The 25,679-nt window shown below is 41.9% G+C and overlaps 2 protein-coding genes and 1 non-coding gene across 6 annotated transcripts; all 3 read left to right on the plus strand.

The window, feature by feature from the left end:
- The first annotated feature begins 37 nt into the window (after window positions 1–37).
- cidec (cell death inducing DFFA like effector c) lies at window positions 38–4,653 on the plus strand. Of its 4 annotated transcripts, none has more exons than XM_085159466.1 (6): window positions 38–155; window positions 1,458–1,561; window positions 1,675–1,828; window positions 2,502–2,651; window positions 3,238–3,431; window positions 4,169–4,653. In XM_085159466.1, the coding sequence occupies exons 2-6, from the start codon at window positions 1,509–1,511 to the stop codon at window positions 4,350–4,352; spliced, it is 735 nt and encodes a 244-aa protein (XP_085015592.1). In that variant the 5' UTR covers window positions 38–155; window positions 1,458–1,508; the 3' UTR covers window positions 4,353–4,653. The 4 variants fall into 4 exon arrangements, with proteins under 4 accessions (XP_085015592.1, XP_085015595.1, XP_085015593.1 ...); XM_085159469.1 differs by having other exon boundaries at window positions 76–155; window positions 1,463–1,561; XM_085159467.1 differs by lacking the exon at window positions 38–155 and adding an exon at window positions 1,111–1,217.
- Window positions 4,654–5,682: 1,029 nt separating this feature from the next.
- LOC146519011 (G-protein coupled receptor 22-like) lies at window positions 5,683–23,760 on the plus strand. Its single transcript, XM_085159749.1, has 2 exons — window positions 5,683–6,035; window positions 17,039–23,760. The coding sequence occupies exon 2, from the start codon at window positions 17,150–17,152 to the stop codon at window positions 18,686–18,688; it is 1,539 nt and encodes a 512-aa protein (XP_085015875.1). The 5' UTR covers window positions 5,683–6,035; window positions 17,039–17,149; the 3' UTR covers window positions 18,689–23,760.
- Window positions 22,372–22,444, plus strand: trnaf-gaa (transfer RNA phenylalanine (anticodon GAA)). The gene has a single exon. It is a non-coding gene; the product is annotated as a tRNA-Phe (tRNA).
- Window positions 23,761–25,679: the final 1,919 nt, after the last annotated feature.

Raw genomic sequence — 25,679 nt, forward strand, 5'->3', positions numbered from 1 at the left:
TGTTGTTTAAAAAAACAAAGAACGACACTAACCCTAAAATAAAGACAGGTACATTCAAAATGGCGCAGGCTTTAATTACAGCCGTTAGCAGGTGTCATTAATTAGCGGTTCAGCCAGCTAGCGGGAAGGCGCTTCACGGGACGAACACGACAAACGTAAGGGTTCATCTAAGGATTTTGCTTCGCTATGATTTGTTTTAATTACCACGAACAGATTTAATATAAACCGTGAACTTTAACGAGCATTTTCTTTATTTTTCTTCTTTTTGTGGAGCCATTGTCTTTATTTGTGACGGTGTACACTTTGTTCACGGGCGAGAAAGCCTAGTTTAGAAATGGCTAAATGAAGCTGTTCAGTGTCATACTGAGCAGCCTCACCCCCCATGTATATGTGAACTCCAGTGTCCTTTAGTTCATGTATTTTAAATTCTTAGCGGCTTTCATTTGTCTAAACATCCGTTTCAGCTGGATTGAGCCATAAACGAGTACACAGAAATGTATCTGCTGCTTTTTCCTACAGTAACTTCTTGACTTTTAGGATTTCCTTTGGCGCGCACAGGTGATGTCAGACAATGACGTGTAGCCCAGTGTGATAACACCTGACAGTGCGCACACACCTCGTCAGCGTGAGCCAATCCACCAGTGTGAGATGCAACGTGTGCTGAGCAATGAACTATGACCTAATTTGTGAAAAGTACATGTGTTCTCATGTCCTCCAGCATTATAAAATAATGCTGTAATTAAAGCGTATATTCCCCTAAATAACATCTTTCCTCAGATCACCTCAACTGCTTTGGAGCCTCACAGATTCAATTCAGTTTTGAAGCCACTAAGCAGTAGAGTTGAGTTGGTTAGAATTAGGTTAGTGCTGCTCTGCTGAACACACTGCCTGATTCTTCATGCAGCTGTGTATTTTTAATTTTAGCTGAACTTTCTTTAAGATACTGGGTTATTTATAACAAATTAAAATCCAGGGCCAGTGGGAGTATTTATGCAGGATTTCTCAATAAAGCTGATGAGTTGCAACCAGATCAACAGTCATCAGCACAAAGGTCAGTGACCAAGTGTTGCAAGAAACAGCAACAAGAGAGGAGCGTGTACTTTATTTCAGAGGCTTTTGTGGTCCACACTGCTGGGAGCGGCGCTTCGGGAACAAAAACGATCAACATAAGGATTATATTCAGACAGGGTTGGGAGAAGTCTCGAGTTTCCTAAACTGTAAGAGTTAACATTCTTGATTGTTTCTTCTTTTTTTTTTTAATTGGGACATAATCATGAAATTGAAGGAATGTTTATCATACAAGTTATATTTATAAATGAGTAAGACTGACTGCCAAAAATGGCCTCCAGTTCCAGAATTTGCTGAAATCGTTTTCCTAAATCTATTACTGGTATTTTCAGTTTTTTAACTGCAAAGCTGCTGCTGTCTCCTTCTGTCTCCTTATTTTTCACATGAAGCCTAGCTGCCACACTGATCATACTTATAATTGCAAGTCGAGTTGTTCTCATATGGATTATGCTATGAGGTCACTCAGCCTTTTCACGCCATCTAACCTCTCCAAGTAAGTGCTTTGTGATGGTTGTCACCCTTAGCTCTTTTGCCATTTTAAATTCTTATTATTTTTTTTTATAAATATATGAGCTGATGACCTGACGTCTTACACCTTTTTCTCAGGTGTGTAACAGCAAGCGTGTCAGCTAGTGCCTCCATGACCCAGCAGCTCCTGTCGGGTCGAGTTTCTCGACCGAAGCCTTTCAGGGTCACGAATGCTGACCGCAGTGTGAAAAAGGGTATAATGGCAGACACGCTAGAAGACCTGACAAATAAGGTGAGAGAAAGATGTGAGGTGTAAAAATGCTGTGTGTGTGTGTTGGGGGGACTTGGTCAGCAGCTAATAATCACGGTAAGGTGGTCACAAAGCATTTGGACTAAAAACAGAGGAATCGGGGATTCTGTGGTGTGTATTGACCATTGAAATTAGATAAAGGTTTGCCACTTGTTGCTGCACCATCTGAAGTGGTTGAGTGTGTTTCGAGCTCATGTAAGTGAAATTTAACAAGAAAAAGGGCTGGTGTCAGAGTATAATGTTAATTTATAAAGAAGCCAAATTTAATAAAGCCTAAAGTGTCTTAGCAAGATCTGAATGGCTTCAGTATGCCTTGGCATTAATTCAGTGCTCCTTGTACCTTTTGGTAAAGGGATGAAAAACAGGCTCCCTGAATCAGCTTCTTAATGATGGCTGTGGAGAGTGCCGTCTGACAGAATGGTGTAAAGGCTCTGATGGGTGTTGAGAAGGTTATCATATATGATTCATAGCGTTTTCATTACTCATCAAGCCGTCTGGCTGTTGCCTCAACAATGGGGTCATCACAGAAGAGACCGCTCCCAAAATAAATGTTTCAGAACAGCTGTGTAATAACTGCTTTATGGTTTGCGGCATATTTTCTTTTGATGAGGTCACTGTATGTATTTATTTTTTCCTCATCTCTACTCTTGCTCAGGTCAGTGACTCGTTGGGTATACTGTGCGTCAGTGTGTTGGTGTTGGATGAAGATGGCACTGGTGTGGACACAGAGGAATTCTTTCAAACGCTCCCAGAAAATGCTGTTCTGATGGCTCTGCAGAAGGGACAGAAGTGGAGCCCACATCCTGTATGTAGTTTTGATTAGCCACTAGATGGCACTCTTGGCCAGCAACTTTACTTCATTGTGGCCATGCAAATATTGACATATTGATAGGCAGTGATTCTTTGATGTAGACTGATAGAAAGGCATAATGCAGCAGCCATGAATGTGGACCAGTCTGTGTTGTGATACATTGGCCATCCAGTTAAATTTTCTATCCATCAAATTAAATGGAAGGGCAACATGCCATTTGTTGTGCAAAGGCAGAACGCAGAGTGAACCTCACATTAATTTCTCCCCTCTCAATATTTTTGAGAAAAATGGAAGGCAGGGGTGTGATACTAATTGGACATGAGGGGTTTGTTAGATTGCAGTAACATTCACCCAAAAGCAATTAACTTTCACAGAAAGTGATACATGCATTAATTTGGACCCCTTCCCAAATGTTTTCTGCAATGACCCCTCATTGACCTTTTTCTCATTGTCATTTGCTACTCACATCATCGCTGGCAGGAGCGCCATCAGTGTGTAGTTCAAGTGTGTGGCGGTGGAGTTGAGCGCTGATTTGTGCCCATTTGTCCTGACTCATATCCCTCATCCTGTCGCCCCACAGTACGACCTCTCCAGAGATCGCCTTATTGACTACAGGCAGCAACAGCAGCGGAGAGATGTGGCCAAGCTGACCTTTGACCTCTACAAGAAAAACCCCAAAGATTTCATTGGCTGCCTGAATGTGAAGGCAACGCTGTATGGTGTTTATACTGTGTCCTATGACCTGCGCTGTTACGCTGCCAAAAAGATGCTAAAGTGAGTGATGGAGGCTGCCAGAATAGTCCAATATTTTTGTATTTTGTGTTGAACTATTATGTAACTGATTGTTTTTTCAGAGCATTTCTGTGGCATCTTTACTGAAACATATTGTTTGTAGTAATAGCTTAATCCACTTAGAGCTGAAAACTGATCAGTGTGAATGAATTTCTAATGCATAAATTAGCACGATTATCTTTTGAGAATTTTTAGTATTTTTTCCCTCCTGTGCTTCTCTTATAAAAGTATTAAAAGCAGACCCTTGTGTATAAATGATGCGCTCAGGTTTTGAGCGTGTACGCCTGTGTGGGTGGTGAAATGCGCAGACCCTAGAAGACCAAAGGCTAGATTTTACTGAGATTAATTTTGTTATGTCATCGCTGCCGAGACCTGCTGGTTTTCAGCTTTGGCTCAGAGCTTCAGTTGAGAGGATTACATTTTGCAGACTTGTCAAATGCGACGCTCCTATTGCAGGATGTGTGGTTTAAAAGGTCGTGGATATCAGTTTTATGAAATTCAGTTGATGTCAGAATTGAGCATCTGAGGTCGTGACTATCACGACTATCTCTCTTCCTTGTGTTGTGACTTGTCTGAATTATACCAGACTGATACTAATATCTCGTTACATGCAGGCTGTTTGTGTGGTTTCCACTCATTGGTTTCCACTCATGTCGCTGTAAATGGGAACTGGCTATTTATGACCATCCTCCCTCTCGTTCTCATGTGTGTGATTCCAGGGAGGCTCTGCGATGGACCATCTTCTCCATGCAGGCCACAGGCCACATCCTGCTGGGCTCCTCCTGCTACATCGAGCAGCTGCTGGAAGAGGAGGAGCGAGTGGAGAAGAGCCTGGCGTTGCCACAGGAAAGCAGGATCAGACAGCTGCAGAACATGCTGCTGGGAAAGATTTCTTACTTATGATAGACTGACAGTGGTGAGGTTGAGCTCTTACCTACTCTTAGATGTACGTCACAGATGAAGCATGCAGTTCGTTTCATCATCTCATGGTTTCCAGTGCAGTTTGGCAACGTCATGAATTCAGCAGCCTCTTTTCATTGTCACTGTTTTTTTTTTTTGGGTTTTTTTGCTGTTACATTTGTTTACCTCTTATGTATGTATAAACCAATGCCACAATTTATTCCTCTAAAATCACTTTTACTCACTATTGTGCAACTTTTTCCTATGATGATATAATAAATAAAAGCAACTGTTTTTATTTTGCCATTCCTGAAAGTTCATTTAAATGTGAATGCAGCAAACCCACGAGACACTTTAGAGAGTGAGAGTGAGAGAGAGAGAGTGTGTGTGGGTGTGTGTGTGGGTGGGGTTACAGAACTAGCAACAGGTCCAGCTGTCTCTCCCACGCTTCCCTAATTGTCCCCTGGGCTGCAGTGTCCTGTCAGCTGCAGCCTGCCTGTGTCTCAGAAAACCAGAGCAAAAGATTGAAGGAACGGGAAACAGCTAGCAGCTGCATGGGGTGAGGGGACGGAAGCAAACCATTACAGAGAAAGATGTTTTCAGCTGGCAGCAGAAGTGCCACTTGTGCCATCTTGCTGAGGAAGGCGGTGGCAAAAGCAGGACCGATTTTAGCCTAAGTGGCTGTCTTGCATAACCTGATGAACTGAGTGCGACTGTGGTCTTGTTGCGCAGCGTTATCTAGAAGATTCCTTTTTGCTTTGAAATTATCTACAGAAAATAACTTGGGTTGGTCACTTGATATTCAGTCCATGTCTCTAAATTCATGAACTACTTGCACACATTCATGTATACACAGTGCAAATACGAACAATGACCATTTCTTCCAAATTCTTTGCAGTGAAATGAGGCATGAGGTACATTCTGTGTCCTGCTGTCTGGAAACAAGGAGGCACCACTCAAGAGTGTGTGTGTTTTAAAGTAGCAAAGATTTAATCAATGTTGATGCCTTTGGCTTGTGTTAGCTCTTTTAGGCTGTGGAGCTGGTCTGCATTTTTAGGGTTTTTATGCACACGTGCACCAGTAAAAATAACTGCCCATGTGTTGCTTTAATATTAGTCAACTTTAATATTAGTTGACCTTGACCAGATTTGATTGTAAGATATTGTTATAATTAAAAAAATTGTTATAGCTGTATTGTAAAATCTGATTCAAGAAAAAAATTCTTTTTTCTTGAATCAGAAAAGAAAAAAAAAATCGCCATGCTACCAACGTAAAAAGTGATTCAAACTTTTTTTTTTTTTTTTTAGCAGCTTCTTGCACAAAAACAGGCTCATAATCATCTAGATCAGGCTTCAAAGCTGTTCCTCAAATACCACTACAACTATACTTTCAAATATCAGTCATTTAACTTTGTAAGTGGTGTACAGTGTTTGGTCGTGATGATCCCGCCTCCTTCACCCAGTCAGCTGAAGTCATCCAGACGGCAGAGTCCTCTGTGGATCCAGCAGGGGGATGAGCTGCAGCCGTCTGTCTGTCCCACCAGGCTGTGTTGCTGTTAGCACTCCTTCCTGGAGCTGCTACCGCTGAGCATGCGCTCGGTTCCTACACACCACTGGACAGAAGGGACGCTTCTCATCAACACTCTCACGGTGAAGGAATGGATCGTTGAGCCCAAGGTTCTGAAAGGTAAGAGTGCTAATTGGCAATAAATAAAAAATGGATTAAAAAAAAAAACGAAAGCGAGTTTATCCACGTATCCATTAATCTGACGGAGACATTTCAGTATAAAATGCGCAGCGCTTGGCAAGTATTTGGCATGCACGTCACCACCGTCCATTATTAAAAGTTACTAATTAAAGGTCTGTTGATTAGTATGGATGGATTTCACATATTAAACCATCTGCTTAAGTTTTGAAAATGCTTAAGTTTAACTTTTACGCAGCGTATGTTAAACGCAAATTTAGAACCTGATGTTTATGAACTATTATGACTGCACGTAGCGCCGATTGCATCTAACTTAATGTGTTGATTGGGCTATATGCAGCTTTGTATGCAGGGTTCGTGTGTGATTAAAGATGTTGTTGCGCATCGCTCCGCGCGCTTTTTGGCACAGAGTGCTTCACGAAATATCGATTTAGCGGAGGAATCTGGGTTTTATTAGAACCTCCGGCTGTGTGTGGGAGTGGGTGCTTGACACAGTTACGGGCTCCGAAGCTCTGTGTTTTCTCCCACGCTCCTGAGGGAGTCATCAACGCGGTCCGCTGGAAACATTTTACCGCGCGCATCAAAGTGTGGCTGTCTGTTTGGATTGTGTGTATGCCTGCAATGCTTAACAGTTTGTGTTTTGCTGTGTGCTCCAACGGCCTTGGGGACATGCACAAGTCGTAATCTCACAGCCCGCCAGCCTACAGTTATTACTGACCATACCTACTTCACATTTTTTATTCATGATGGTAAGTTACCACAAAATCCATATTTTGGCCTCATATGCACCACTTTAAAACTTAAAGTTAAGATAGACTTCTCCCTGCACTTTATTTTGGTTAAGTATCAGCAATTTAAAACATTTTAGGCAAAGAAATATATTTTTTCCCTGTGATTAAATGTCTGAAAAAGATGTGATTGCAAGTCTGCTTTTCAAAAATACTTTTAGATTGAATGAACAGTCAAGAAAACAATCTGAAAATTGATGATGGAAAAAGGAAAAAACTATTAGCTGCAGTTAGTGGTCCAGATGTATTTATTTTCAGAGGCACAGAAGACAAACAATTTAAATTTGCTTTGGGCAGAGTCAGACTTGCTGTCTGCCATTATAAAGTCAAATAAATAACTTGATACTTGTGCAATCTGCGGGCTGCGTCATGCAGCTTCTGTCTCAGCGGTTAATCGTGAGCAACACTTTGTCAAAGAACAAAAACAAGAAAAAAAAAGATGTGCAGAGGACAAAGGACGACTTTGAAAATGAAACTAGACGCAGCAGGCGAGATGAGGAGTAACAGAGAAAGGAGGGCGGCTGCTGACAACCGTGTGGAGGTGGAGGAAAGTAAAGAGAGAAAAAGGGAGAAGTCTGATGAAAGTGTTTGGTCCGAGCTGTGTCTCCACCATACGGTCCCCGTGTTCTGCTGTGAACGGCTTTGATTGTGAACATGAAGGAGAGAAAGCAAATCCTGCCGGACACATGAAGGCAGAAAGTGTGTGTGTGTGTGTGTGTGCCTGTCTGTCTATGTTGCCATCTCACTAAATGGATAAACTGTCTTCTAACTGCTCTTTTGCCAAGTTAAATAACCTTATGAGCTTTCACCAAGAAGCTATTTCTCTCATATCTCTCATTCACAACACACATCTTCTCACCTGTTCTGCCTCTTCCCTCAGCTTAGGTTTTCTATGGCTGGCTATTTCAGGTCCATATTTTGGCACTGCACTGAATTATTCAGGTAACAGGACAACATAAAGGCCCTCAGTAGGATGCTTTGCTCAAACATGAATTACCCCTCTGCCATCTGGGAAGTCTGCCTGAATAATGGATTTGTTTCCCCAATACCAAGTTGTTTGATGGTCTGTAACTGAAATGGCAATAGGTGCACTCACAGTGTGTGTGTGCAAGTTAACTCCTCCAATCTTCCCAGCCATCATTTAAAGATATGAATGCATTAAAGATTACTCTTAGAAAAAAAAGTCTGAAATTGCTTGATTATACTCCCCATATCTCTTTTGAAGCATTCTCTGGAGTCTACATATTTCATGCCTTCCTGATTGCTTTTTTCTATTTTTTTCAGCTTCATTATGAAATGAATGGAAATATTTATGACATCAGGAAAGCTATAATCTACCATAGAAAAAAATGGATGCAACTTAAACAGCGGTCATAAATTAAAGATTGTAAAAAGCCCAGACAATAGATCAATAAAGCAATCAAATGGTTTATTGATCTATTGTCTGGGCGAGGGGCAAAGTAAAGACCATTTACTTTGCCCCTCGGTGCTTGAAAACTGTGGTGAGACACTACAGTACTTACAATATTATGTTGTAAAGGGTTTCTTTATGCACAGTATAAATTGTTTGGTTCCCTTTTGTTTGTTTTGTATCCTGTTCAAGTGCAAGCAAATATAAATCAGCTAGTTTTGATTCCTACAGTTTAAATTAATTTTGACACCAACTTGAATTTTCATGTCATTTCATTTTTAAGTCACCAGGAAAAAGAAATGCCACATTTATCAAAGTCTGACGGGTCTCTAATGAACACAAGCGGATGCACAGATAGTGACCCCCAAGATTAGCAGTTAATTTGTAGGCGGAGTCATGGTCAAAGATCATTCAGTGGAATGGCGATTAGCTGTGTTTTTATTCAAAATAATAGGGATCTGTCAAAAGTCAGATCTCCACAACTCACGAGGAAGTGAATAACGGTACGAACAAATGCAAGATGCTGATGATCGTCGGGCTGGAGACACATCTCTGAAGAGTCTGGACTCCATCAATCCACCGACAGACAAATGAAGGAAGCTGAAGACCTTGTTACCCTCCACAGGAGTGATCAGCCAACGGAGATCACTTCAGGACATTCAGCGGGACATTTAATAGTCGCGGAGGTCTAATCAATGAAAGGTCTCTCTCACATTGACTAACGTTCAGGTTTGTGAGTCCATCATCAGAACAGTTAACAATTGTGTGCCTGACAGGGCTGCAAGGAGAAAGCAGCACACAACACTGCAACTATCACAGCTTTGCTCCACAGTTGCAGGCAGAAAAGCCGAAAGGAAAACAGAACTTTTAGGCGTCAACGTTCCAGCTGAACATGATCCAATCTGTGAAACATGGTGGTGGTGATGGTATCATGGTTTGGTCATACTTCGATGGCTCTGCACGAGGCTCACAGGCACTGTTACAGCAATGAGTTTTGAATCGTGCTCTCGAATTCTAAAATACACAAACGACATGAACTGAAATATTTAAGAGAAAATATGCGTGCAGCAAGACAGTGATGCAAAACATACAAGTTGCTGTGCAAAGAACGGACAAAGAAGAATAAAGATCATGTTTTGTGGTGGCTAAGAAAAAGTCCTGATCTTAATCCTGAAGAAATGTTGTGGAAAGACAAAAACATCAGAGGATGTTTTAGGTCATATTAGTAAAGGTGTATTGATGATTCCTCACAAAAAACTTTCTTGCTGATGCTTCCTCCCTTTCCACTGTAACCATTGTTGTGATGTATGTGATGCAGAAAAAGTGGATCTAGAGTAGGAATGGTTTTGTAAAATGAACTCGTAGAATTTGTATTGTGCAGTGTCCATGCTGTCATATCTCCACGTGAGGGATGATGGAGATGTACAGAACAACTCAAACTTAACTAAAAACTAAAACATTTTAATGACCAACATAAAATAAAAACTAGACTTTTGAAAATCAGCCGTGGTAGGGCGATGTTTAATTGTGTTTTTCGCGTCACAGCCATATCAAACTAGCATTTACATTGAAGCTTATTGTTTACCTTTAGAAAATTCCCGTGCACTTGATATTAATATGCATGATCTTTGCATGAAGTTGGAACATGGAAACCGTAATTTAATCTAAGTTTAAGGACAGATTCACTCAAGGATCTAGACTTCAGTCTGGATTTATTATCGTTTCATCTGCTGGCGCACAAATAATGGCAAACATTTGCAGCACTGTGAGACAGTCTGAACTTTCATCTTCTCTTCTTTCACCTTTTTCTCCAAGACCACTTACTGTCAGCTCAGCAGACATCCTGTTGTGAAAGTGTGTTTGTGTGTGTGTGTGATTGTATGTGTCTTACTCTGGCCAATTGTGCTGCAGAGGAGCAATGTGTTGTGCTCTTATGTGTCATTTTGTCTCTGTCTTCGCGTGGTGACTAGAGAGAGAGCTTGATGTCTCAACAGGAGTCTACATGGTACACACACACACACACACAGACACACACTCTCACACACACATTGTGCTGGTGGGTGTTTATTACACCGACTGAACGTACATGTTCTGTGTTCTCATGCTAGCTTCAGCCTTTTTGTGTTGTTCGTCACCCCCTCACTGCAGACTTCAGTGCTGTCATCCCTGCTCTCCTTCTTCTTCTGCGCTGCTTTGTCCTTTGTAATGTCTTGTGAGAATCAGAGCTCCTTCAGCTTGTTGGTGGCATTCTTGTGATTAAGCTGCCTTTTATCTTTTTTTTTTTTTTTTTTGTACAAAAGTTTGAATGATCAGATTCCCAGAAGCTAGATTTTATGATTTTTCCCAATGCAGTGATTGCAAAACATAAATGTAACATGATTAGATTCACGCTGCACATACTGATCACATTATCTTTTTATTTTAATGCGACTTTTTCTGTCCTGCTGCCACACTGACTCACTCAACAGCAGCACAGGCAGAAACTTTCTCTCCTCGTGCCTTTCTTTGTTGGAATTTCTAATCTGATTAGATTTTCAGGTATCTTGTATAACTTTATATTTTAGTGGAGGAAAAACACTGTTTTTGAGCTAGAAGCTGAGTAAAAGTTTTTAAGATGTAGAGCAGCGAACACATCAACTCCTAATGTTGGAGATTGTGTATGTTGAGATTCTCCTTATTTTAGCATGTGGTTTTAACCACCAGTTAGGAACACATGCATCGGGTAGCATGCGCTTTGGTTAGTGTTTAAACTAAAGAAATAGCTTGCACCTGAGGACAGCAGCTACAGTCTTCATCCTAAGGAGCATGTGCATGAGTGCTTTTCAGTTAAGCCCAATCTCACAGAAACATGTGAAACACGTGAGCTCTTAGAAACACATTACACTGTGAAATGTCATCTCTGAGCCCGGCTGTGGTGCATGCAAATATCCCTCAGAGGGGACGTTGCATGAACCTCAGGGTAGCACAAATCAAAGCAAGCAATGTCAACCAGTGTCCCCGGGTTTGACTCTCGTGTGGACTTGATGGACTGTTTATAGGAAACGATCATGGTTGCAATTGTATAAAATAGCACATGTAAATTCTCTAACCCTTCATGGCAGGGCTCATCATGCTGTCACAATAAGAGCTGACTTCCTGTGGCTCTACATACGTGTGAAAGGGATGAAGAAAAATCCAAATTTTTAATTTCTTCTAACCTCCCCTTCAAGGCCATCTTTCTGTGTGTCTCTAGACTGCTTTCAGTGCTGCTGCTATTTTTAGATTTCTCCCTTTGAGTTTTTCTCTTTCAGTACATCCATGCTTATCATCCAGTGGTGTTTACATCTGCTTAGGCTGCCACTGGGGCCATAAGAGTAGTGTATTCAGTGCCACTCATCTTCTTATGTATTCATAAAAACATCATTTTCCACAGCATCCCCCCCCCCTTTTTTTTTAAAGAATAACGTTCCAGTGCATTTCCCATTCATGTATGTTTCTTCCTCTGTTCTCACTAGCCGTGTCACTTTGAAAACCTGTTACATCAGCTTGTCTCAGAGGAAAAGCAAGATTAACTTTCATCTTTTTAATCTTTGTCCTGCTGCTTCTGGGAATTGCTGATGTGTCTAGCTGTTTAATTATACATGCCATATAGTGTCTTTCACACACTGTCTGGTTTCCCCACACCAGAGGGGAAGAGGTTGCAAGGCATCGCTTAGATCTGTGTGGAAAGCATTAGCTCTGAACGTGCTGCATGGCTTTGTAAATTCACCTGCCCGCTGAGGCTTTGATGCACTGTTAGAAATATATTCATTATACTGACAGATTATTGTCTGATGATTAGGTTTTGTGCTTAAAATCTGCCCATTTCCTACATTTCTCAAAATGACTTCACACAAACAGATTTTTGTTTTATTTTTTGTTTTCAAAATAAAACAATAATGACAAAGTCTCCCCCCCCCCGTGTTTGGGGCTTTTGTCTATTGTTTGTATGGTTATGTTGAAGGCTTTTGTTAAAATAACATAAAGAAAATATATTAAACAAAGTTAATATCTCTAACAAACCTAATAAATCAGCTATTTAGTTTCTAAATAAGCACAAAAGTTGTGAATTCCAAATCTGGCCCATAAACAATATTACAAAGGACACAATCAGCACCACAAACCAGTCACATAAAAAAACAAACAAACAAAAAAAAAGCAATGTTTTTAATATAAATGACATCAAACACAAGACAGAGATGCTCCTTCAAATTAAATAAATAGTTATATAAATATAATATTTTATGCTTCAAGACCCCAAATGTGATATGAAGTATCGTGAAGAGTCAAATGAAAATATTTATATTGTATGTGGTCATGACATAAGAAATTAACAGAAAACATCACACAGTCATTTTTATGAAATGAGGACTACAATATACAGTTGGACTAAGGCTTTTATTGTGAAAGTTTTGAAAAATATATGCTTATTTTGAGTTAAAAACAACAACAAAACAAAACAAAAAAGTTGGCGGTGTTGCATCACTTTCTCTTTGGGAGCCAAACCACTCATTCTTATCTGATATCTACCTGGTTAGCTATTTAGCAGTTTTTTGATTTCATGTAGTAAATGTTTTCATTGGGTGAGAAGTCTGGGGTGCGGGTTGGCCTGATGAGACGCTTTTATTGTGGAGCAGAGCTGCTGTAATATGTACAGAATGATAATTTTACTGCAAGTCTGCAGATTCTGGGATTTGTAACATTTAATTTCTTTTGTAATTTGGCACAGTTTAGAGAAACTGCAATCTGACCTTGCTCTGACACCTGGATCCTCCAGACCACATATTGCCCAAACATCTGCTTTTATAAATGTGCTCACACTTACTGATGATCAGTTAATTGAGTACATCTGATTAGTTACCCTTTTAAGTCCCATGAAAGCAGTTCTGGTGTAGCATCCAGGATTTTGGAAACTGACTCTAACACCATGTATTTTAGGGTATCATTTTTGACAAATACTTGGAATATTTAAGTAGCCTTCATTTTAATTTTTGCCAAGAGTTTGAGAGGAAGATAACCACGCCCAGGTAACCAATCGGTACCCAAGAAACTGCCTTCCAGGCTCTAACTGCAGGAAGTAAAATTCAGCTCACCACATTATAGTCTTTTTTATTTTACCTGTACAGAACCAAAGTGTTAGGACATAGTAGCTGACTTCACAAACTTTCAACCTGCCTGCACATGGAGTAATGGAAATGTCCCATAACATGACATCATTTTAAAAATATAAACTACAGCAGATTGAAATACCAGTCATCTTTTCCCTGGAATAGCCTTGGCTCAATTTACAACTTCAGAGAACACACAGAGCACAATGTCACAGTTCTCAGCACTACCTGTAGAGCTCAGCTGAAAATGTGTCACTGAGATCAAGCTGAACCTCATTACCCTGTCCCAGGTTTGAAGGGAAAAGGTGTTGCCGAGGTAGCCCAGCCACTTATCAAATCTAGCACCTCGATGTGGGCTTTTCCTGGATCTCAGTGCGCCGGGGCCTGAGTGAGAATACTGCCTTATTATTATATTGTTGCAGAGCCAGAAAATGGACACACACATACATTCACAGTTACCTGGAGAACTCCCTGGTGTGCAAGTTAATTAGCAAAGGATCTTAAGAAATGCACCTGGTTTCCGACTTGCTTTCCTCTAACAAAGAGATGGTGACAAAGCGGCAGTGTTGGTTTCTGAATTCAAGCAACGAACGCCAAATTTGACTCGCTCATTCTCATTCTGATTGGCATTTTTCAAAGAGGAAGCAAATTATTAATAAGCAGCTTGTGAATGCAGAGCAGTGTGAAACCGCGCGTTGTTCTCCAGGGTCAGACATGAGTCACTTTGGTTCAAGCAGGAGGGGCACACTGATTGATTTTTCACCTGTCTGCATCACACAAATGCCCTTTGAAACTGAGCCTTTTAACATATAGATGATGAATCATATTTAACTATAAAACATACCTTTACAAAAAGACAAAAGAGCAAAGTTTGAAAAAACCCAACAGAGCCACAGTTCTCTTAAAGCAGAACACTATGAAGCCTGTGATAACAGTCCCCACAGAAAAGCCTTTCAAGCAGGTTGATTTTCTGCTGTAATTTTACGCTCTGTAATATCTACACCTTTCCTGTGCTGAGCGTCTAACCCGTGCAGTCATCACGCAGCTTTTCACTCAGGCAATCATGAGTGGAGTCTTTGGGGACTGAAGCAGTCTTTTGGGGACTGGATGCAACTAGGAAACCAGCCGCAGTTAGAGGAAGGCTGATGTAAGACTGCCACCTCTGCTCCCTGGGACATCTTGTTTACCGCTGCGTCTGGTTCACCCTTCTTTTCTACTTCCTTCCCTCACTCAGGCGTTTGCTGTAATCTGTCTCTCAGTGCATGCACACTTTTAAAGGTATGAATTCATTTAAATGGATTCATACCTTCTCCACCCAATCCCTTGCTACAATCAGACAGTCTGTGGACGATCAGGCCAGCTGGAAACCTCCAATCCAAGTCCAGCAAAGTTGCTGCGAGAGTCTGCGCTCTTGCACACCATCAGCTCCTCACTCAGTTTTTGTTGTTGTTTATTTTTTTCCCCACCAAACCCATGTTTTTTCCCCCAGTGGCCCCTCTTTAATTTCTCCTTAAATCCCCATGAAGAACAGACGAGAGGCAAATCAAAGGAAAAACCCAAACCCTTGACCCCAACAGTTTTATCCTCTTTATCTGTCGCTGCATCCTCGAGGGACACTTTTACAGTTAAAAGTTGATGCAGGAATCTGCATCCTTTCTGGCTTAGTCAGTGCTGCCATAACTTAGATTTTGTAGAATTTGCTTATATGAATTAAAATAGTTTAATCACAATCTCGAAATCTCGTGGGACTTTGATTTCCTTCCACACTGAGTTGTTTGTATTGCCAAGGGAAAAAAGGGAGCGCATGAAAGTCAGCAGAGTCATTGTGACATGGATTATAAGACACGTTATTCAAAACATCTGTAGCACAAGGCTTTTACCGCTGCTGGCACTGTTGGCTCAAAGCTGAGCAGGAAGCCCCATCACGACACTTATTCGGTCTCCTCTGTCTTTTCCGCAGGAATGCGGCACGTTTCAAGCTCTCCGATTTGTAGCTGAGAGCTGTTCTAACTACTACTACTCTACTGCTCAGTGTCCCGCACTTCAGCACCGGGGTACCTGTGCCCTCATTAACGTAGTTCCTTGTAGCGTGGTTTCCGTGGTAACGGAGGTGAGGAGCAAATGAGTCTATCACTCAGCTGAATGCCTTGTTACCAGAGCGGAGGTTGATATTTCAGGCTCGACTTGTTGTGCTGGAGTCAGTTTCCTGTGCTGTCGACTCGGAGGCTAGTCACGAAATGTTTTGAGCACCTGATGCCAAGATATTCATTCAGATAGCCATTTAGAGACATATGAAGCCGTGATTTCACTTGTTCGGTTGATTTCCCGCAGGTGCAATTAGTTTCCGTCCCCCCTCCACAATCAATGATGAGCGGCTGTGTTTTACACACTGACTTTAATCTTGTAGCTGTTGATGTAACAATGACATACTGCTGGTGTTTATCAGTAAGGATAGGCTGTGTCCGTGGGCACACCGAGGTTAACTATAGTTAACTCTTTAATATGGTGCGCTGGAAAACTCATTTTTAGTTAGGTGAAGTAAAAACTGTTCTTTAGAAAAAAAGGGAAACACAAATAGTTTCTTTAGTTTTAGTCCGTGCCAGTATGATCAAAATCATTCCAGAAGAAATTCTTACTCCTTGTCTAACATTTTTGCAATGCATCAGGGCAATTATTTGAGCGTCATTCTAGCGTTTATCCACATCGACAGGATCACCCATCAAATCTCATATAACAGGCTTAAAAAGTCCCAAGAATAAGGTTTTAAAAGTGCTATATAAGTTGATTTCCTTGTCATCGTTCGGACTCACATTGTTCAATCTCTACAATCATGAACACTAGGCACATAATAAATTTAGGGTATTTAGGAAAGGCAGCTCTACCCGCCTTTGCCCTGGGCCTAAAATGAGCAGTATCTGTTTTAAAAAGTGATCACATTAAAGGTCTCACTTATGATTGGTTATGTCTGGAGTATTTTACAGTCATTCCTTTGGGTTTTTACAGTACTTTAAGGGAAATAGTGTAACTCTTCAAATTACACCCTGATGTTGGCATCGATGCTATGTGTATGTCTGTATGTATGCTTGTCAGCTGGCAAAGGCTTACCAACACTTTCCAATAAATATGCCCCTTCGGTGCTGGAGCTATTTTAAATGTATTATGCGGTCTGTTACAGCTGGCAGAGAAAAGATCATAACCAATTTTGTGTAACCTGCTGAGTGTGTTGTATTTACTGATCCACTGAGAGTAGTTGATTGCTTGCAGGTCTGATTATTTAGCTCCATTCAATTTGGGTCATTCCCCAGAGCTCCAGTACACATTAGTGATGGCCTATTGCGACGGCCTGCTGTTCTGGCAGCTTGTGTTCACGTCTCAAGCTGTGGCTGAGTCAGAATGGTAATACTGATAGGAGACAGAATGAAGGATGGATTGATGCATAATGCAGCACCTGCTCAATCTGCAGATGCTGGAGTTAATGCGTGCAAATGTGTTAGACAGACAGACAGAATTCTTTTGGTAAACATGGATAAGTTATGATCTCTGTTTTTATCCAAAGTTATGTTGTGATCTCCGCCATGCTGCGAGAGAGAATAATGTGTTTTGATTTTCTCCTGCACAGTTCATCTCTCATCTGTCTGCGTTGTGTTCCCTTCTCCGCAGCGCTGTCACAGAGCTGTTATTCATCCCTGCATCATGGAGGATCGGCCAGGTGCATCATGGGAGCTCATCAGCAGTGCGACTGATACAATATATGAAGACTGAGAGGTCGTCATGGAGACCGGCAGCTACACGTCAGGCCCGGCCACTACTGATGGGGTTCGGACAGCCGCTGGGCTGGAGGGACTCGGAGTCCTTCAGGAGCGAGGAGGAGGCGGCTCTTTCAGCACCCCTGCGTCCTGGTACCCTCCGTACTCGCTGGGCTTCCAGGTGTCACTCACCGCCTTCCTCATGCTGGAGCTGGTGTTGGGATTCAGCAGCAACCTGACTGTGCTGGTTCTCTATTGCTCCCAATCCAATTTAGTGGACTCTGTGAGCAACATGGTGACCGTCAACCTCCACGTGCTGGATGTGGCGGTGTGCGTGCTGTGTGTGCCCCTCACTCTGGTTGTTGTTCTTCTGCCTCCGGGACCCAACCTGGCCTTGGTGTGCTGCTTCCACGAGGCCTGTGTCACCTTTGCCAGCATCGCCACAGCCATCAACATCCTGGTTATCAGCTTGGACCGATACGACATCTCGGTACGACCGGCCAACAGGCTGCTGACGACACACAGGGCAGCGTTGCTGCTGATCGCCGTCTGGATCACCTCGGTCGCTGTGTTTTTTATCCCATTCTTGGAGTTGCAGTGGTCCACCGAAGAAGAAGCAGGGGAGACGGGGCAAGAGAAATCCTTGCCTTTGTCCTCGTATGACATTAGTTCCACCGTGGCGCCAGCATGGCGTAACCGGACTGTCCTATGTGTTGGTGGTCAGGGCTTTCACACCGGCCCCGGTAGGTATTACCATCTTATCCTCCAAGTGCCCATCTTCTTCACCACGGTGGCAGTCATGTTGTTTACCTACTCCAGAATATTGAGGGCTTTAAACATCCGCATCGGTTCCCACGTGAAAAAGGGCCAGCGGTTCAGGGGCCCCTCCTGCAGAGGGCGCCACAAGAGACAAAAAAAGGAGAAGCCGGGGCTAACGACTGATGGTGGGGAGTTAGGAGGAGAACAGTGCACGACAGATAATACCAAACAGCTCAGCCACCCTCCCCTCATCCCATCCCCAACCCCGACAGCTACCTCCCCCCATGCCCTGTCCTCCTCTGCTCCGCTCGTCAGCTCTAACACGGGTGCTGCCACCCCCATGCCAGCCACAGTGGGCGTTCAGGCTTCCGTGTCGGCCATCATCGCCCTGCGTCGGGCAGTGAGACGACATCGAGATCGTCGAGAGCGTCAGAGACGTGTCTTTAAGATGTCCCTCATCATCATTTCGACCTTTCTGGGCTGCTGGGCTCCCCTCTCAGTGACCAACGTCCTAATCCTGGGCATCGGCCCCAGCGACGTCCTAGTCAGCCTACGCCTCTGGTTCCTCGCTCTGGCTTACGGAACCACCGTCTCCCACCCGCTGCTGTACGCTTTCACCCGACAGAAACTGCGCCGTGCCCTTCGCGCCAAGGTTAAAAAGAGGGTGGTGTCCCTGCTTCAGGTAGACCCTTCACCAGGTGGAGCTGTCATACACAACTCCTGGGTGGACAACCGAAAGACCAGCAGGCAGGTGCGTCTAGAAGCGAGCGAAGGTACCGAACGCTGCCTGGGAGAAGCCCTGTGAGACTGAAACATGCAGGTCAGGCTCCATAATGAAGCTCACCGGTGCGAGAAGCCGGTGTGAGAAATGTGCAAATCACATTTACACCTTGGGGAGACGTTTAAATGTAACCACCAGCAGCAAGCTCCTGCTACACTCTCACCTCAGCGCAGGCTGCAGTGGAAGCAGGGTGTCACAATCACTGTGGCGCTCACAGCCTCTGCAGAGAATCATTCAACACACACTGTACATAGTTTGCACTCTGTGAGTCACTGAAGTCTATTTACATATGGAGCTGAATAATAGAGCATCCTCATAGTGGTGCTTACATAACCGCTCCGATGAATGTGTTTAGCCAGCAGAAGATATGATCTGCCTTCTCCCACTTAAAGCCTCCAAGGCTTTAAAAAAATGTCGATACACTTCAAACACATAAATTCTTTGAATGTATTTAATATTATCTCTGCCTTAAACGTTCCGCTAAATGGTATACTGTGCATTCGGAACAAAAAAAGGGAGCATGTCAGATATTTAAATGGAAGGCTCAGTGACAGCTGATGAACTTTTAACTTTTCAGGGTCAGCCTGGGAGAGAGACGATAAAGAACAAGTCAGAGGACAGTTAAAAGTGTAAATTAGTAAATCAAGTTTTGCTTTAGTGTGAGTTTATCGTGTGCTAAGATATTAAAGCGCTTGCATAAGATTTCGCAACACTTCTTTTGCCCCCAGTTTATAGCAAATGGTGTAATATATTATTTGGTATTGCAGTCTAGCTGTCTCCCCCTGTTTCCACTTGTTATGCTAAACTAAGTTAACTGGCCGCTGGCTGTAGCTTCGCGTTCACTGTTAGCACAAGAAATCTTCTCATGTGACTCGTGATGGGAAAGAAAAGACACAGCTCATCATTCACAGATACTGTGTTTATTCCAGGTCTATAGTCTTAGACTGCATTTTAGATGTAAAGCTGTTTAGAAGAAAATTCATGTAAATGATGTAAATACTGTCCACATGATGAAACTGAAGTGTGTGGTTATAAAACGACTTTCCTAGAGCAGAGCAGTGATCCAGCTGCCTCGTCCCTGTGTCGTTGCACCCAGACATGCGGTCCCACAGGTCAGCTCCTCCCAGAGGAGTGTAACGGTCACCACAGCTGGGCCCTGACGGCTTCCTGGCGTTATAAAGAGTAGTGTTGACTTTACCTGCTTGTGTTCACTGCTCCAGCACTGTACTCACGCTATCGTTCATTGCAGCAGCCGTGTGATTTATCACACTAATAATGCATTAGTGAATGTTAACAAGTGAAAATATATATTATATGTACACCAAGAATATCTTTAGAAGTTTTCTCCACAGTGTTTTTATGTGAATGTGTCACAAAACAGTGAATTAAAAGAATGAATTGAGTTTTTCTTTCGCGTGTGTGCTGTGTTGCAAGTTTGTTTAAATTTCCAGTTGGGGGTCAGAGCTACTCAGACTTCGTCCAAGATAAAAAAAAAAAAACAACCTGATAATGTCAGGTTTTACATTTCTTCACTAGGTTTTTCAAGCCTCCTACAAGAGGAATAACGTGAGGACAACGTGCAGCTCCGTACATATAGCCTATATAATCACTCAGGGCTATGCTGCAAAAGAACATATTGTCCCCACAGACTCTCGCTCACACATCAAGGAATCTCTGTGTGTCCATCTGATGAAATCACACATAAGAGCATACAGCGACATCTGAACAGAACATAACTGCATCCAACCGATCTCGAACTCCCCAAATGAACTTCATCAGCAAGTATGACACAAAGATGTGATGCGCACATGCATACAGAGACTCCTCCATTTGTTGGTGAGACGAATAGTCGCTTTAACATTTGCTTTGTGTGGTCTCTGTGTTGAACAAACGGTACATTGTGTTTGTGGATGTGTTCATTTATCACCATCAGATGCAGCCAATAATGAGTGGGTAGTGCCATTTACATGTGATAATTTTAGTATTGTCTTACCACTGGTTGGTGTGCTAAACTCAAACCTCGGCGCTGTAGGCTTTTTTATGTGAAGATGTGCTATTTCAGTCTGTGCATTCATGTTCAGTAAAAGTGCCCTCTGTAGGAATGCAGGCACCTATACCTGGCAGTAATCATCACATGCCCCTCCCACTGAACTCTCCTGTGGCTCATGGCGGCATAGCGGCTCAAAAGCTGCCTGCATGTTTGAAAACGTGGCGTGGGCTTCGTGTTGCGTGGGAGGGAGGCGCTACAGACCTCGGCAATATAGGGGAAAAAAAGAAGGTCATCCATGTGGGATGAAGCCTGCAAGGTAAAGTAGGCTAATTCAGCAGCACTTCAACCTGGAAAGAACAATTAGGCCACTGCAAATACCAGTGACAGAATTTTGGTTAAAATTAAATGACATATAAATAAATCATTTTTCATTTATTTTTTTGTAAATGGAAAAAAACCTTTTTACACTAATGGAGAGTGTAACATTTACACTGAACCTCAACGGTTATTATCTAACATTGCACAGCGGAGTATGGATATATGGATAAAGTGCCCTCTTCTATCCTAGGTGCTGTTTTGGGGTTAAAGGTTAAAGCTAATTTAGTTGGACAGACATCAGGAATAAATGGTCAGGAGTGGCTACCCTAAAAGGTACCTCGTTTTTTACTTTTTAAATGAACCATCCATTTCTCTTGGCTCACAGCGTGGCAACCAATTTCTATAAATCATGTGAGGACTACAAAATGTAGAGGACGGAGTGTTGAGTTGTAAGGATATCCGTGCAGATACACTTTTATGGGAAAAGCCAGCATTCTTTCTGGCACACAGTGAGGTGATCACAAGCTACAGTGAAGGAGTGCATGTAATGTGAACCAGTAGAAACTGGTTTTATGTGGAATTTTTGGAGCTGATGGCTCTAAGCATCTAAAGTCCATGTCTCACTTCAGCAGGGGCATGTTTCAGCTCAGTGATGGAAGCTTTTATGTCTAAAGCTAGTTCTCATTAAAGAATAACAAACATATGGGAATACAGGAAAATGGTTCAGGCCATGCGTAACCTAAAAAAACTGAGAAATGTAGTAGGTTTGTGTAAAGAGGAAGACACATGATATTGTAAAACTGGGGTCAATTTAAGCTTATATTATATTGTATTGTATTGTGTATTGGCCTATATACTACTAGCCATCCACTGAATGACACACTGTATGTGACTGCATGCCATAATACGCTAATTTAGGCTGATCTTTCAGTGTATCGTAAATAAGATGTTATTGGTAAGAGCTAATGGATGCAGGAAAAGGAAAGAATAGCGTTCAAATCTTGTCTAGAGGGCTTGTGGCACTTAATGTCCTGTGATAGAGCGCCCTCTGGTGGGGAAGTTGCAAATTGCAGACGTGGATATTTCATGACCGAGTTTGTGGAGCCTCGAACTATACATTTTAAAGCACAGGCTACGTGAGATATGAAAGTGGAGTATGCAGTCCTCTAATGAAGTTAGATTTATTATTGTTTTTTAATCGACATAAACTGAAATGTTCATGTTACTCAGTTAATTCATTTATGCGGTTTTAAACGGACATGTGCAAACTACTATTAATTGAAATGCGCTCTAGATGTATACATCACAGTTTGCATTCGGTAGTCATCACTACAACCGAAATATAGCGAAACATGACCGTTTTGTTATAGCTGGTAGATGGCGGCGGTTACGTACGCCGGCCGAAATAGCTCAGTTGGGAGAGCGTTAGACTGAAGATCTAAAGGTCCCTGGTTCGATCCCGGGTTTCGGCAAGCGGGCAATGGCCAAGTTTTTTTTAAGTGTTCCAACTCTTTTTATGCATCATTTTTAAGTGCTACTACTTCAATTGTGATTTTAAACTGCATCTGCATTTATGGAATTGATAAAGAAGTATGTCTAATGTACTGCCAGCTACTAGGCCACAAAGGAGTAGCATTTGGTTCAATAGGTTTCTGAGGTCTGGCTAAAACACTTGAAAAATTATGTAACTATGCAATGTAATGTGCTTGTGTTAAATACCAGTCACAGCAGACAGCAGAACGCACCAGAGGAGCCTCAATGGGACTGCGGTAGGTATATGGGACTATTTGGATGTTCTGACTGTGTCTCAGCTGTTCTGATTTGAGTGCCAGCCGGGGTGTGTACAAGCAAGAAGGCCTCAGTCCAAGAGAGCAGGCCTGGGACCACAGGGCACCAAATGGGTCACGAATTTGCGTCATTCCTTTTGAAACCGGAATGAACAGCCAACTGGCTCTCAGTGGTGATGTGTTAATCAGCAGCGCAATGATAATGAAAAGACAGAAAGCGGTTCAGGGATCTAACAAGGTGCAAAGTGTTCAGATGGTTTGTGTTTGCATACATAATGTCTGCAGACTCAGAAAGACACTGAAGAGGACTGGTAACAGGAAGGCAGTTGAAGTAGCATTTAGGACTTAGAAGCTGCAGTAATATTCGAACTTCCTCTGAAGAAATGTGACAGTGCTCAGCTGAATGTACTGCAGTTACCAAATATGATATCAGAATTCTGAACACTTAAATTATCCTGTAAATAAGATTTTTTAGTTTGTAAGACACTGGGCGACCAATGTTACTCTGCATTTTTAATATGGATTGTTATATTTAACAGTGACAATGCTGAGAATACAATGTACACCTTTTCAGCTTAGCCACACTTATTTAAAACCCAAACTTTAGCAGATGATTCAAATTAATTGTATGCATTTTCATTGTCTCTCCTCCCTCATTTGTTGCCATGTAATTTGTCACCACATAATATCCTGTGCTGTTGGTTATGCAAGGTTCCCTCTCTCTTCCTCTTCATTGTTGTTCACACTTTCCACTGCTGTCATCTGGTTTCCTGCTGGCTGTTTTCCCAGTGGTCTTGGAGAGCAACAAAGAATGCCTGGAGAAGCCAATCAAGCCCAGTTCACCAAACCAATTCAGTTTGGTGGTTGAATAAAAACCTCACAGGTGGAGAGCGGTCCAGCCAGCCGGGCGGATGGACAGGCACAAGGAAAGGATGTTTTTGCTCTAATTAATCAAAAAAAAATAAAAAAATAAATCTATTCAGTAGCGTTCCATTTTCAAGCAGCTCCCACAGACGTCTCGACTAATTTGGAATGGCTTCAAGGCTTGCATAACTGGAGCAAAGTGACTTCTAACCGACAAACTTTCCTCATTTCTGTGCCATTTGCCAAACAGATTGAACAGGTTGAACTAGAAGCAGAGTGGTTCATGACATACGACTCGGCAAGTTTTAGAAATATGCTTTCATAAAGTAAAAAGAATAAATGATCATCGTTATTAGACAGGTTGAGAGCATGACATCACGCTAAATTCCTATGATGCACTGCAATCTATTATTGCATTTATTATTTATGGGAAAAATACAGAAGAAGCTGCAACTGCAAAACTGTAAAATTGAATTGGTATCTGTACAATTTACAGAAATGTTTAACAGTGCTGAGAGACTGTTACTATTATGCTTTAAAAAAAAAAAAAAAAAAAGACTGGTACTGGTTGAACTGTGTCTGTCTATCTCCAAAAGTTGATTCTGTTCATCTGGACGTAACGTTTTGTGGGAGAAACGATTTGGTCCTGCAGCTGACCTGCAGTCAGCTGAGACTGAAGAAGTCACTTGAATGAGTGACGAAACGTTTCTCCCACAAAACGCTACGTCCAGATGAACAGAATCAACTTTTGGAGATTTACTTCCCTGGATGATTGAGTGTGCATCAAGATGTGTCTGTCTAAATCTCGCAGATTTCTTTGATTATTTTTCTAGCTATATATAAAGCAGCAGTAACTTTTCCAGGTTTTATATTCCCGTACTATTCAGTGTCCTACTTAGGTGTAGTAGAACAAGCTGTAAACACCAAACATGACACGAAACATGACCTGCCAAAGTTTATATGCTGATGACGTTTTCAAATGTCTATTTACACATTTAGCATATACAGAGCATCATTACTGTTCTCTGGGAGTCATGTTTTTGGTCACCAGATTAAACGAAATCCTGTGTTTACACTCTCTCTGCCTTTGTTTATAACTTCAATGGATAATTAGAAAAATCTGTCTCTTCAGCTGCTGAATGTTCTTCTATGTCACCGACTATAAACAGTGAGGGGGGAAAAAAGAGAGTCAACAGCTGTCATCCCTGTATGTGAGCCGGATTTTAAAACGCACCATGGGTACGACCTACGACTATCATGTGTACCCACATGTTCAGCTTAGCTTAGCTGTTCAGATATTAATTTTATTACTATTCAGTACCACTCTGTGCACATTTGCTTGTCTATCTCTATTCATCAAGAAAGAAAACTGGAAGCCAGGTCTTGTTAAAAAAAAAGATTGACATTGGCTTCTGTTGTTAATGCTGATAAAACAAGAGACAGCAAAAGAGGTCATGACAGAGCAAAAAAGTTAATGACACAGTCACTGTAAAATTAAAGAATAACCTCTTTTATTCCTAAAGGCTTTATGTGTCAGGAAATAATATTAAAACATTTAAATGATCTGGTCCTTACCAAGTCTTAAAGTTAGGAAAACCTACAGAGGAACTACAAAAACCCAAAAGCTACATCTGCAGATGTTTAGGTCAGGTTAGCTTAGGTTTGCAAGCTTGCATCTGAATAAACAACAAGACCTCTAGCACAATGTCCTTTGGACAGATGAGACTGGATGTTTGGCCATGGTGCACAGCACCACATTTGGAGAAAACCAAGGTCGATAAAGTCAGAAAATGACTGATTGACGTTGTTGCTATAGCAATAGAAGTGGTTCTTAAAAGCTACTGAATCATGGCGTTCACACAGCTTCTGCATTTTGGTTTAGTTTTTATTAAACAAATAATGACATGGTGTAATATGTCAAATGTTGTTGTTCACCTCAGGTTGCATTTAAATCATTTTACAACCTGGCAAGGACCAGATCATTATACATATATAAAACCCTAAAATCTACTTTCTTTTACCATGACTGCAGGTGCATTTTATCCTGACTGCACAT

The sequence above is a fragment of the Neolamprologus multifasciatus genome, chromosome 5 (assembly GCF_963576455.1).
Source record: "Neolamprologus multifasciatus chromosome 5, fNeoMul1.2, whole genome shotgun sequence".
Lineage (NCBI taxonomy): Eukaryota > Metazoa > Chordata > Actinopteri > Cichliformes > Cichlidae > Neolamprologus > Neolamprologus multifasciatus.